The following is a 15,345-nucleotide window of genomic DNA, read 5'->3' as shown; positions in this document are numbered from 1 at the left end:
AATGCTAAAAGGAATATGGCAGACTATGTGAATATGTCATTTGGGGCTATGGGAAAGCTGGATGTGAGTAGTCCTAATGGATACCACCGGCACCAAGGATCTGACCTCTGCCATGTGTGCCAGCAACAACCACTTGACCACATGATAAGGAAGAGCAAACATCTTCACTTGTGCAAACAGAGACATTACCCCAAATAACCTGCGAAAATGAGACGTCTGACTGAGATATCATTCGAGAAAACGTCACCCTCAGCAGATCCCATCAACCCCTAATCAGATCAATAACAGGGTCTAGCCTTAAATGGGAGGGGGGGGGGGGTGTCATCTAGGTCAGAGGGATTTCAGAGAGGGGGGCACACCACCTAATTAATCAATTAAATGCTCTCTGGTGGTGATGGCCTAATAGCTTCACTACTGGATGACCCCCAGAAGAAGTCATTTGTAATGTAGAGGACGTGGAGCAGTACCAGAAACCGGACGGCCTCGGGGCTTCTAAATTCAGTGCCAATCACCTGCACCTTTAACACATCACAGCCCTGTGGATTAATTAACACGTACATGACGGCGGCGTCACAGCAGTGCCAATACAGCAAGGAAGATATACCTACCTGAAGAAATGCTATAGACAGAGCTGAACTGCTCATTTTGCACAACACATGGAGAAATAATAATGCATTTTTGCATAGGACTGCAGGATAAAAACAGCATCAACTCAGGTGACATAGGACTGCAGGTAAGTATATTTTCATTGTTAAACTATGTAGCTCTACTGAGTTAAATCACAAACTGAGCTTTGCTGCATCTACACACACACACACACACACACACACACACACAAATGGACTGGGTACATCACAAGAAAAGGCAGCAGGTCAACCTGCAGTCCCATGTAAAACCAACAAAGTGATATCATCAGGAGCTGTGACAATGACAAACCAGCATTTTAGAACATCTTGTAGTGGTGGATTAGACCCGAGCCGAGCAGCGCCCGGGTGACAAGGATAGAAATATCAGCACACCTCACAAGCGGCTGGTTCACTTCCACAAGACTCTAGGAAAGCTGGGTGACAACCACGGGAACCGCCATATTGGATGTCAGTCAGTATGGCAAAAGAAAACAATCCCAGGGCTTCTTATGGCAGCTACATTTTATCACTTTAGGGGCGCAAATGCGCAACAGACGAGACTGATAGACCGAGGCCCAGCCGGCGACTGTGGTCACTGGAGAAAAGAAAGTAGTGAGCCAACTGGGTGGTTGTTATGGCAACTGTGCCACGCTGACGACAATGTAACTGGGTGTTCGGTGCTATGTAGTGGTAAATCCACTATAAATCATTCATTGAGGTACAGCCCAGGGCAATGCCAACATACAAATTTCACCCCAAGTGTCCTGTCACTTGGCATAATGCCAGGTACCACTATAATATTTCACATAATCATGGTACCTATGTAAATATCAGGGAGAGATTGACGTTACATGCCACAATATGTTTCAGACTGGTAACCATTAAAATTGACATCTCCTGCCACAGCTAGTGTCACCTCAGACAAATCCATTCTCCGGCCTGCCACCCCTGCTCAATTGTTGGATACTCTGGTGGGTGGTCTGATGCTGTCTGCTCCATGCCGGCACCCCAACTGTATTCCTAGCTCCATGCCGACACCCCAACTGTATTCCTAGCTCCATGCCGGCACCCCAACTGTATTCCTAGCTCCATGCCGGCACCCCAACTGTATTCCTAGTCCCATCCTGGTGCCCCAACTGCATCTTGGCTCCGGCCTGGCTCACCAATGATACTCCTGCTCCATCCTGGCATCCTAATTGAGTCATTGCTCCATCCTGGCGCTCCAATTGTATCCTAGCTCCATCCTGGCACCCCACCTGTATCCTTGCTGCAGCCTAGCTCACCAATGATACCTCTGCTCCATCCTGGCGCCCAAGAGTGCACCACCAATGAGGCGAGGAGATAGGGACACGTGGGGGCAGCTGAAAGGCCTTGGGCAATGAGTGTTTTCATTGTGGAAGTGTTCATCTCTGCATATTCAACTGTATGGCTGTATTACCCCTGTATGTTTTGTAGCACTATATGTAATGTTTTCCAAGTATGTCTTTAACAGGAGGCCTGGAGGGAAGGGGTAGAGTGAGAATTTGGCTGGGGGGGCACGTCATTTCAGTTTTTACCTCAGGCAGCAGAAAAGCTAGACGCTCACCAATGACACCCCTGCCCCAGCCCGGCTCACCAATGACACCCCTGCCCCGGCTCACCAATGACACCCCTGCCCCGGCTCACCAATGACACCCCTGCCCCGGCTCACCAATGACACCCCTGCCCCGGCTCACCAATGACACCCCTGCCCCGGCTCACCAATGACACCCCTGCCCCGGCTCACCAATGACACCCCTGCCCCGGCTCACCAATGACACCCCTGCCCCGGCTCACCAATGACACCCCTGCCCCGGCTCACCAATGATACCCTCTCTCATGCCCGGTACTTCCACCAATATTCCCTGCTCCAGCCGGTCACCACTGCAGGCTGGCACCGGCTGCTATCACTGCCCTCCGCTAATTCCCAGCCTCAGCACAGAACTCAATCCAGCCGCAGCATCCCTCCGCATATCCCTGCGCCAGTCTTACCGGCCAGCTCGTCAGGCTCCAGCCCGCTGTCCGCATCCGTCCCGCAGATCACGAAGTAATGGGCGAAGCGACAAGGAGGGGCGGCCGAGCCCGAAGCTGAGCTGCCCCCGCTCATCCTGGCGTGTGATAAGTGTATATATCCCGGGCCTGCCGCTCTCAGCACCGGCCCCGTCCACAGTCCATGTCCTCTGGCACTGAGCAAACGGCGTCCACAACCCCAGGCACCTGAATGAGTGAGTGTGGGCGTCCCCGGGATCTCGATCCAATCTCTGCCCGCTAGGTGGTGCTGCCACAAAATACCGCCCACTGCTAGGAGCGAAGGCGAGCAACTTGTCTGTCACACCGGGGAAAACCACGCCCATAACATGGAGCTACGGCTAGATGCTGCCAATCACGGCGTGAAGGCTGTACTCATACAGCAGGAATTTCGCACAATGACACGCCCATAATAGGAGCTAAGGTGTCAATCAGTTTTAAAGCCACGCCCACTCAGTAGCCAGCTTAAACCCGCCCTCTGTCCGTGATTGACAGCTAGTCTGGCCACTGTTTCTCTAGCCTGAGGCGTCACATACCACAGGACTATGTGACAAGGGCTGCGATGTATTTGTGCCCTAGGGGGATATATAAAAAATGGTATGTGTAGTGTGTATCTGATTACCGCGCTGTGTGAACGGTGTTTCAGGTTACAGTTTGAATATGTTATGAGATGGTGTTTGTCTTGAGGTAAAAGGTCAACCTGGGCAATTGCACAGGGCAGAACCTCCTGCTCATGACAGGTGGGAGCAGGGGCAGACTGGCCATAGACTACTGGGAATCTTACCTGTGGGCCCCGGGGCGAACATAGAAGTCATTGGGCCCCATAGCAAGAATCTGAAGAACCCAGAGAATAAAGGGCACAGGTCAGTTTTTCCAGAAACGCCATAGGAGCAAAACCCTTAAAACAGTGGAGGATTTGTGTTTTTCTTTTCCAATTCCACCCCATTTGGAGGAGCCCCTTATTGTTTTTCACCCCAGGGCCCCATTTCACCTAGAACCGGCCCTGGGGACACCAGCGGAGCGTGCTGCCCTAGCAATCACACTGCATTTTTTGCAGAAGAGTAAAAATACTCCTCTTAAAGGGATTCTGTCACCTCCCCTCAGCCAAAAAACGATTTAAAAGCAGCCATGCAGCACAGCTTACCTGGATTAAGCTGTGCTGTTTAATCTTGAAATCCGTCCAGCAGTTACTTTAAAAAACGACTTTGATCAATAAGGAAATGCGTCCTGAAGGTGCCCAGAGGGGCGTTTTTTTCTTCCTAGTGAGCCCAGTACCGCCCCTCTTTCAGTGCCCAGCCCGCCTTCCTTGTATTTTCTAACTGCCGCCCCCAGCCTGCCACAGCCTCTCCTGCCTCTCCTCCCCCTCCCTCACGCCGAACGAAGTCTCGCACAGGCGCAGTACCCACTGAGGGCTGCGCCTGTGCGATCATCAGGAGACTGAGGGCGGCAGCTTCATCTTCGTCACTGGGCATGCGCCGAGCCCAGTGACGTCCGATGCTCGCTCTTCCCTCAGTCAGCAGGGAAGAGCGAGCATCGGACGTCACTGGGCTCAGCGCATGCCCAGTGACGAAGATGAAGCTGCCGCCCTCAGTCTCCTGATGATCGCACAGGCGCAGCCCTCAGTGGGTACTGCGCCTGTGCGAGACTTCGTTCGGCGTGAGGGAGGGGGAGGAGAGGCTGTGGCAGGCTGGGGGCGGCAGTTAGAAAATACAAGGAAGGCGGGCTGGGCACTGAAAGAGGGGCGGTACTGGGCTCACTAGGAAGAAAAAAACGCCCCTCTGGGCACCTTCAGGACGCATTTCCTTATTGATCAAAGTCGTTTTTTAAAGTAACTGCTGGACGGATTTCAAGATTAAACAGCACAGCTTAATCCAGGTAAGCTGTGCTGCATGGCTGCTTTTAAATCGTTTTTTGGCTGAGGGGAGGTGACAGAATCCCTTTAACAATTTTGAGTATTTTTAGCCGAGGAGGAGTAGGAATTTTGGGGTAATTCACATATATAATGCACAGGCTCACATAACGTTATGAGGCTGATATTTTTACAGGAAATCATTGCTAGTCTCCCATGCAGAAATAAATGTAGACAATTTTACATTTATCCAACATCATACACTAAACATTAGACCACTGCTGCCATACACTGCGCCCACCTGACTCCGCCATCCACTGCGCCAAGCTGACGCTGCCATACACTGCTCCCACCTGACGCCGCCATACACTGCGCCCACCTGACACCGCCATACACTGCGCCCAACTGACACCGCCATACACTGCGCCCACCTGACTCTGCCATACACTGCGCCCAACTGACACCGCCATACACTGCGCCCACCTGACACCGCCATACACTGCGCCCACCTGACTTCAGCCATCCACTGCGCCCACCTGACTCTGCCATACACTGCACCCAACAGACACCGCCATACACTGCACCCACCTGACGCCGCCATACACTGCTCCCACCTGACGCCGCCATACACTGCGCCCACCTGACGCCGCCATACACTGCGCCCACCTGACGCCGCCATACACTGCGCCCACCTGACGCTGCAGTACACAGCGCCCACCTGACACTGCCGTACACAGCGCCCACCTGACGCTGCCATACACTGCGCCCACCTGACGCTGCCGTACACAGCGCCCACCTGACGCCGCCATACACTGCGCCCAACTGACGCTGCAATACACAGCGCCCACCTGACGCCGCCATACACTGCACCCACCTGACGCCGCCATACACTGCGCCCACCTGACGCTGCCATACACTGCGCCCACCTGACGCTGCAGTACACTGCGCCCACCTGACGCTGCAGTACACTGCGCCCACCTGACGCTGCCGTACTAGCGCCCACCTGACGCTGCCATACACTGCGCCCACCTGACGCTGCCGTACACAGCGCCCACCTGACGCCGCCATACACTGCGCCCACCTAACGCTGCAGTACACAGTGCCCACCTGACGCTGCCGTACACAACGCCCACCTGACGCTGACATACTTAGTGCCCACCTGACGCTGCCATACACTGCTCCCACATGACGCCGCCATACACATATTACATATACAGCTCTACCACATGCCCATTACACAGATAGTTTACTATATAAACATTGCACACACACAGCTCTGCTACATGTCCATTACACAGATAGAACTACGGTGTGCACATTAGACACAGAAAACTGTACGGTAGACTGGTTACACTGACATAGCCCTGCTTTATGTCAGTGTAACCAGTCTAACCAGTCACACCTTCCATTCTGCATTCTCCACCAGCACAGTCCTACACGGAGCCTGTGTTCCCCTAACTCCTCCCACACACATGGCTGATCACATGACAGTGACATCACCACAGGTACTGTAACCACAATGTAGTCTGGAGCTGCTCCTGGTGAGAGAGATGTGAGGGGTGGGGCTTCTCGGGAGAGGGGCGTGGCTTTTTGGGAGAGGGGCAGGGCTTTATGTGTGCTGAACCTGGCAGTGGAGGGGGGAGGGGGGGGGCCCTGACTGAGCACAGGCCCCATAGCAGCTGCGTGGTTTGCCTATATGGGCAGTAAGCCACTGTGTGGGCCGATGCCCAGGGGGCTGTCAGAAAGATTTTTACATCCACTGGCTGGGTACATAACGACCTGACAGTGCCAGCATTAATGCTAGAGCCAGCTGGTTGTCGCAGGTAGGGGGCACTGCCCATGGACCCCACAGCAGGGGTGGGGAAACTCATTTATAAGGCAAGAAATCCCACTTATTAAACCTGACAGGGCACACCTGTGAAGTGAAAACCATTTCAGGTGACTACCTCTTGAAGCTCAACAAGAAAATGCCAAGAGTGTGCAAAGCAGTAATCAAAGCAAAAGGTGGCTACTTTGAAGAACCTAGAATATGACATATTTATAGTTGTTTCACACTTTTTTGTTATGTATATAATTCCACATGTGTTAATTCATAGTTTTGATGCCTTCAGAGTGAATCTACAATTTTCATAGTCATGAAAATAAAGAAAACTCTTTGAATGAGAAGGTGTGTCCAAACCTTTGGTCTGTACTGTATATATATATATATATATATATATATATACAGGTCCTTCTCAAAACATTAGCATATTGTGATAAAGTTCATTATTTTCTGTAATGTACTGATAAACATTAGACTTTCATATATTTTAGATTCATTACACACCAACTGAAGTAGTTCAAGCCTTTTATTGTTTTAATATTGATGATTTTGGCATACAGCTCATGAAAACCCAAATTTCCAATCTAAAAAAATTAGCATATTTCATCCGACCAATAAAAGAAAAGTGTTTTTAATACAAAAAAAAGTCAACCTTCAAATAATTATGTTCAGTTATGCACTCAATACTTGGTTGGGAATCCTTTTGCAGAAATGACTGCTTCAATGCGGCGTGGCATGGAGGCAATCAGCCTGTGGCACTGCTGAGGTGTTATGGAGGCCCAGGATGCTTCAATGCGGCGTGGCATGGAGGCAATCAGCCTGTGGCACTGCTGAGGTGTTATGGAGGCCCAGGATGCTTCGATAGCGGCCTTAAGCTCATCCAGAGTGTTGGGTCTTGCGTCTCTCAACTTTCTCTTCCCAATATCCCACAGATTCTCTATGGGGTTCAGGTCAGGAGAGTTGGCAGGCCAATTGAGCACAGTAATACCATGGTCAGTAAACCATTTACCAGTGGTTTTGGCACTGTGAGCAGGTGCCAGGTCGTGCTGAAAAATGAAATCTTCATCTCCATAAAGCTTTTCAGCAGATGGAAGCATGAAGTGCTCCAAAATCTCCTGATAGCTAGCTGCATTGACCCTGCCCTTGATAAAACACAGTGGACCGACACCAGCAGCTGACATGGCACCCCAGACCATCACTGACTGTGGGTACTTGACACTGGACTTCAGGCATTTTGGCATTTCCCTCTCCCCAGTCTTCCTCCAGACTCTGGCACCTTGATTTCCAAATGACATGCAACAGTCCAATGCTGCTTCTCTGTAGCCCGGGTCAGGCGCTTCTGCCGCTGTTTCTGGTTCAAAAGTGGCTTGACCTGGGGAATGCGGCACCTGTAGCCCATTTCCTGCACACGCCTGTACACGGTGGCTCTGGATGTTTCTACTCCAGACTCAGTCCATTGCTTCCGCAGGTCCCCCAAGGTCTGGATTCGGTCCTTCTCCACAATCTTCCTCAGGGTCCGGTCACCTCTTCTCGTTGTGCAGCGTTTTCTGCCACACTTTTTCCTTCCCACAGACTTCCCACTGAGGTGCCTTGATACAGCACTCTGGGAACAGCCTATTCGTTCAGAAATGTCTTTCTGTGTCTTACCCTCTTGCTTGAGGGTGTCAATGATGGCCTTCTGGACAGCAGTCAGGTCGGCAGTCTTACCTATGATTGCGGTTTTGAGTTATGAACCAGGCTGGGAGTTTTTAAAAGCCTCAGGAATCTTTTGCAGGTGTTTAGAGTTAATTAGTTGATTCAGATGATTAGGTTAATAGCTTGTTTGGAGAACCTTTTCATGATATGCTAATTTTTTTAGATAGGAATTTTGGGTTTTCATGAGCTGTATGCCAAAATCATCAATATTAAAACAATAAAAGGCTTTAACTACTTCAGTTGGTGTGTAATGAATCTAAAATATATGAAAGTCTAATGTTTATCAGTACATTACAGAAAATAATGAACTTTATCACAATATGCAAATTTTTGGAGAAGGACCTGTATATATATATCTATACTAATAAAAGCCCTGTGTACGTGGTGTCCGTGCTTGTGTGCCGATTTGTTAAGTGCGCATGCGCGGCTCGCTGGTCAATCGGCACGCACGTACGGATACCGCCTGCAGTCCGGCGGCAGTCTCTGTGAGTGGAGGTGAGAGGCCATATTAGTGGGCAGTTCTGATCGGAGTCCCAGCAGTGTAATGCTGGGGCTCCGATCGGTTACCATGGCAGCCAGGAGTCACGCTACTAAAGTCCTGGCTGCCATGGTATGTTAGTGAGCAGAGAGCAGCATTATACTCACGTGCGCCGTGGCCGCCGGTCGCTCCTTCTTCTGTCTGTGAGGCACATTGCTAATGCTTATAGCGTTAGCAATGCGCCGCACAGACCTATGAGAAGAAGGAGCGCCCGGCGGCCACGGCGCTTGTGAGTATAATGCTGCTCACTAACATACCATGGCAGCCAGGACCGTGGTATGGTAACCGATCGGAGCCCTAGCATTACACTGCTGGGACTCCGATCGGAACTGCCCACTGCCACCAATGATGGGGGGGGGATCCTGTGGCCACTGCCACCAATGATTAATACTGGGGAGGGGGGGTGGATTTGAGTTACCAGAGGGGGCTGCTGATGGGTCCCTGCGCCGCGCATGCCCACAATAACAAACGGCACACAGACGATTTTATGTGATGGGACTGGAGTGTAATCCTACATAAATAAATCCCACAAATCCCTGTGTGAGTGCCCTGTGTCCGTGTGTGTGTGTGTGCGCGCCGTTTGTTATACTGGGCATGCGTGGCGCGGGGACCTATCAGCACACAGCGCTCCACGTGCCGCCCGCACCTGCGCCCAGCTCCCCCGTGACTCCTCCTCCCCCTCCAGCTTCATCTGCAGACGCCTTACACCCCAGGATCCCCAACATTATACACATAGTACACTCCAACCCCCATCATTACACACATATTACACTCCAACCCCATCATTACACACATATTACACTCCAATCCCCATCATTACACTCCAATGAGGGTTGTAGTGTAATGATGGGGGTTGGAGTGTAATACATGTGTAATGCTCTCTGCCTGTGATAGCTTCCCTCACTTGCTAATGTGCGGCCATTTCCTGACTTTGGTGGACGGGGTTAGGGTGAGATAGGAGCGAGTAGGATGCGGTCGCTGCGGAGACTAACATGTGCCCCCTGTGCTGACAGATACCCGGGATCCAGAATAGGAGGTCCCCATCCCCAGTGCTCCCAGCTTTGTCCTCCCAGGCTCTTTGGGAGTTCTATGAACTCCAGTATGCAATGCTGCAACAGGTACCGGACACTTTCTGCCCGGTGTGCAGGTGTGGGCAATGCATAAGGGTGTCGGTGAAGGATACGTTGTGGCAGGCGGCGGTTGCTGGGCCCAGATCCCGGGGTGTCAGTCAGCTGCAGGGGGAGGAGGAGGCACGGTGGAGCTGGGCACAGCAGCGGGCCGATGCGTAGGGGTGGGCGGTGCGTGCGTGTGACGATTACCTAATCGTCACACGCACAGTCGCACATGCACACAGGGACTTTATTATAGAGGATATATATCTATACTAATAAAAGCCCTGTGTATGTGCTCAGGGCTGGTGTCCATGCGTGTGTGCCGATTATAGAAGTGTGCATGCGCAGCGGACGGACACACACACACAGGCTGCCCCCCCCATAACAGTGCCATCCACAGGTGCCCCCCCATAACAGTGTCATCCACAGGTACCCCCCATAACAGTGTCATCCACAGGTACCCCCCCCCCCCATAACAGTCATCCACAGGTACCCCCCCATAACAGTGTCATCCACAGGTACCCCCCCATAACAGTGTCATCCAAAGGTACCCCTCATAACAGTGTCATCCACAGGTACCCCCCATAAGTGTTATCCACAGGTACCCCCCCATAACAGTCATCCACAGGTACCCCCCCATAACAGTGTCATCCACAGGTACCCCCATAACAGTGTCATCCACAGGTACCCCCCCATAACAGTGTCATCCACAGGTACCCCCCCATAACAGTGTCATCCACAGGTACCCCCCATTACAGTATCATCCACAGGTACCCCCCCATTACAGTATCATCCACAGGTACCCCCCATAACAGTGTCATCCACAAGTACCCCCCATAACAGTGTCATCCACAGGTACCCCCCATCACAGTGTCATCCACAGGTACCCCCCATAACAGTGTCATCCACAGGTACCCCTCCATAACAGTGTCATCCACAGGTACCCCCCATAACAGTGTCATCCACAGGTACCCCTCCATAACAGTGTCATCCACAGGTACCCCCCATAACAGTGTCATCCACGGGTACCCCTCCATAACAGTGTCATCCACAGGTACCCCTCCATAACAGTGTCATCCACAGGTACCCCTCCATAACAGTGTTCTAGCTCCCGTTATTGTAACGGGCTTAATGTCTAGTATATATATATTACAGGCGCCGTTTTGGCCAAATATAGCAGTCTAATTTTTGAGTTGAGAATATTATATATTTCGTTTTTTATTTCTTTATGTGGCATTAATGACAGCCAAACTCATCAAGAGGGGTCCAGAGAGGGGTTTACCCAGCTACCATTCTCCCTGCCTCTGCCTTCGCAACTGTCCCTGCCTCTCTCCATTTCTCCGCCTCAGATCAGCCCCCCACCTCCATCAGCCTCCCATCATACCCCCCCAGCCTACATCAGCCTCAGATCAGACCCTACCAGCCTACATTAGCCTCAGTTTAGGCCCCATCAGATCCCCCCCAGCCTCTATCAGCTCCCATCAGAATTCCCCAGCCTCCATCAGCTGCAGAACAGCCCCACCAGACTTCCCCAGCCTCCATCAGCTTCCGATCAGTCCCTATCAGACCTCCCCAGCCTCCATCAGTCTTAGATCAGACCTCCCCAGCCTTAGATCAGCCCCCACCAGACTTCCCTAGCCTCCATCAGCCTCAGATCTGCCCCAATCAGACCTCCCCAGCCTCCATCAGCCTCAGATCAGACCTCCCCAGCCTTAGATCAGCCCCCTGCCTCCAATCAGAACCCCCTAGCTCATCTTCGGAGCAGACCTGCAATCAGACCTCAGATTAGACGTTTAAAAATAAATAATTAAACTTACCTCTCCAGCTCAGGACACAGAGCGGGGAGTGAAAGACGACCAGGGAAGGTGAGTACAGACAGCGCAGCACTGTTCTCACCTTCCTGTGCCTCCCACATGCTAATAACGTGTCAATAATGGAGGTGGTCATTAGCACCAGACTATTTGCCATGGCAACCTATATATAGCCCTAACAAAATTGCGGGCTTACCCCTAATTAGAATATATATACCGATTTGAAGGAGTAAGGGAAAATGAAATATAGCTTGATTTGAAGAACATATACTACAATAGTACACAAATACTCAATTTTATTAAGAGAATCACAAAAGACACATGATCAGCACTGGTCACAAATAAGACAATACATACAGGTTACAAGACATGTTTAAAAACCAAGTGAACCGATGGTAGGCTGCCAATACAAATATCCAGAGTAAAGTGCAAGTGCATAGTTATACCCAAAAGGTCATAAGTGGTGGACATATAGTATCCAAACGCTATAGCTATTGGACACCACTAATATCCACATGTATATATGTGTCAAAATCTTTGCCACTGGCCGGTGTAAATGTATACACCAAGGTTATCAAAATAGGGCAATACCAATATCACAATTGTATTTGACACATGATGAAAACTATTGTATATACTGACCAATTGATTCAATTGTATCCTGCAGCAATACCACCGGTCCACTCCCCAACGCACGTTTCGCGTACAGCTTTTTCAAGGGGTGTTGGTTAGCAGAGAGGACAGTCACCCATAAATAGGTCGAGTGGAAACACATGATTGGTTGTTGGACTGAATTTTAATTACATTTCGGGCTCACCTGAGTATTAACACATGCCGGACATTGCTGGTGCCTGGCCCCTTATCCGCATGCCACCACATCCGGCGGCGCCACGCCGCTACAGAGAAGGCCGTCACGTACATCCTGTGCGACGCACGTCACTCTGGAGCGGCCGGCGATGCACGAACGCGGCGCATGCGCAGAACACCAAAGACACCTATTCCGCCATATTAAGTAGGGGCACATGACATAATATACAGATATATCAAAAAGATCAAATTGCTTTACATAAAAATGATGGCATCTTGTCATATATACACCATACTACAATATACACAGTTCTTAAATTGAGGCATGATCACATATATGTTGACAATCCACATGCCGATGTTTATCAGTTTTTCAATGTATGTATACAAGTACACAGAACCTCATTTCAGTTTACCTTCGATGCAAATGCATATATATATATATATGTTTGTCAGGCATCAATACCAAAAGTGGATATTATACACCTGACCACAATAGTCATACACATCGAATAACATATAATTCGATATGTTGTACTAGGGTGGTAACGCATGCGCAGGAGAGGGTAAGGACCAAACCTATATCAAATAATGTGAGAGGCAAGTGATAAATCATTATTATATTTAGAGACAGATTACAAACAAATTGTCATAAAATTTGGTTTTACCCTGTACTGAAACCATAACCTTACAAAAATAGTATTATCATTTGACCTCAGTGGGGGGCCTTTCACTGCAATTACGAGGATACTAGGCGTTGTTGTTCCCATAAACCTCTCTTTCCCGACATAACATTTAGCCATGGCAGGAATAAGTAGTAATAAGGTCTCCCAACTCTGAGGCCTCAAAGTGCAGAGTGAAATATGAAAGGAAAAATCATTAGTTGTATCAAACAAAAATAGAATAAATAAATAACAATATAAGTTACATAAATTCTCCGTATTAATAGTGTCTAAGGTGTCACCATTGTATATAAGTAGCTATATATACCACAAATGAAAAAAATATATATATATCCAAATTATTCACACATAAAGAGAGCAAAAAAAATAAAATTTTTATATATGCCCTACCAAGTCGTGAGTATTTTGCATACACCCCTGTCTACGCACCAATCGCCTGTACACCGGTATAGCCGATGTTCAGACTGATCGCATTCCCAGTCATACTGAAGAGTATCATACAACCACTTGTCATGTCCCGAGCCACTAGTGAAAAATATCGTCATCAACCATCCTGTCCAGCACCCATAGGTGAGTGCACTGCCATCATCGCCATACACATAAACATAAATAAACCTGGACAGATCACGGAGATTCAAGGAGGAGGCATTCACAAGAAAGATGCAAAAGGCACCTTATCATTCAACCCATATGGCACCTGGGTTTGAAGTTTGATTATCCATTTACTTTCCACTTGTTCAAGTCGTCTGAAGAGGTCACCTCCTCGAGATCCTAAATTTACCCTATCGATGCCACGAACCCTCAGGTTCTGCCATCGATTATTGTGTTTCAACCGAAAATGTCGTGCAACTGGTTTGAGTTTCAATATTCGTTCCCTGTCATCAGCTGGCACCTTTGACGCCATCCGAATATCACTCTGATGTTCCTGAAGGCGTATACGCAATTCACGTGTTGTCATGCCAATGTAGATTAACCCACAAGGGCATGTTGCGTAATAGATAACGCCACAGGTACTACAGTTGATAAAATGCACAATTTTATATACATCTTTGCCAGATGAGTCACTAAATGACACACTTTTTACCATGGCCTTGCAAATGCTACAATGTCCACACGGTATCGAGCCCCACTTTGGTCCTTTGGACTGAAACAGGAATTCCTGGTTGTTAGGTGGGACATAATGGCTAGATACCAGAATGTCACTAAGATTCCTGCTCCGTCTAGAGACCAGAGTGGGGGCCGAAGTGAGAACCGAATTCAGGACATGATCACTTTGCAATACAGGCCAATATTTTACAAACGTTTTTCTGATGTTATTCCATTGTGGATTATAATCCGTAATCATACAGACTGGTCGAGCTTCATCCACCGCTGCATTATGAACTTTTTTGGGCTTTGTTGTAAGAAGGGTCTGTCGTGATGTATTGGCGGCCCGCTGATACCCCCGTTCAATAACCACAGGGTGATATCCCCTTTGTGCAAACCGTTGTCGAAGCTGAATCGATTCTTTTTCAAAATCCTCTGTTGTCGTGCACAGTCTTTTGGCCCTTAAGAACTGACCAATCGGTATAGATCTTTTTTGATGTTGTGGATGAAAGGACGATGCATGCAACAGAGCGTTTACAGCGGTATCCTTACGGTGAATTGCCGTTGATAGAGTGCCATCCGTGGTCGTCTTGATGTTAATATCCAGAAATGTCATTTCACTTTGGGAGATGGTTTGGGTCAATCTTATATTCCAGTCATTCGCGTTCAGTTGTACCAAAAATAAATCAAGTGCCCTCCTGGATCCCTGCCAAACAAACAAAATATCATCTATAAAGCGGATCCAGGATATAACCTGTCCATCCGCCCCATCCATAATCTGTTGTACATATTCACGTTCCCAAAGACCCAAAAATAGGTTGGCGTATGAGGGCGCACAAGTCGCCCCCATCGCCACACCTCGTAATTGGAGATAATGTCGGTCTTTAAAAAGGAAGTGATTATGTGTAAGTACAAAATCCAACAGAACTAGTATGAATTCCACCAGTTCCGGCGATAGATTCCTTGTCCGCAAAAAGAAACTGGAGGCCTTCAGACCAAGTTCATGCTGGATACACGTATACAGCGATTCTACATCGCATGTCACGAGATACATATCATCTTCCATATGGACATTCTCCAGCCGCTTTAGCACATCGGTGGAGTCACGTACATAAGATGGAAGACATTGGACACATGGCTTGAGGTAGAAATCCAAAAAGCGACAAATGGGTTCGCTTAGTCCACCACACCCCGACACTATCGGTCTACCCGGAGGTCTCGTTGAGGATTTATGCACCTTCGGTAATAGATACAGTGTGGGGGTTATTGG

The 15,345-nt window shown here is 49.2% G+C and overlaps 1 protein-coding gene across 1 annotated transcript in view; it reads right to left on the bottom strand.

Moving 5' to 3' along the window:
* The window catches only part of DENND5B (DENN domain containing 5B), a 97,495-nt gene extending 94,649 nt beyond the window's left edge, over positions 1–2,846 (bottom strand). Inside the window, 1 exon segment of the mRNA XM_044272472.1 lies at positions 2,637–2,846. Coding sequence (XP_044128407.1) covers positions 2,637–2,751 — 115 coding nt within the window. The 5' untranslated portion in view covers positions 2,752–2,846.
* Between the last annotated feature and the right edge of the window lie 12,499 nt (positions 2,847–15,345).

Source organism: Bufo gargarizans, chromosome 11 (genome assembly GCF_014858855.1).
Source record: "Bufo gargarizans isolate SCDJY-AF-19 chromosome 11, ASM1485885v1, whole genome shotgun sequence".
NCBI lineage: Eukaryota > Metazoa > Chordata > Amphibia > Anura > Bufonidae > Bufo > Bufo gargarizans.
Note: the sequence above shows the minus strand (reverse complement) of the source record. Positions and strands in the feature narration are given on the sequence as shown.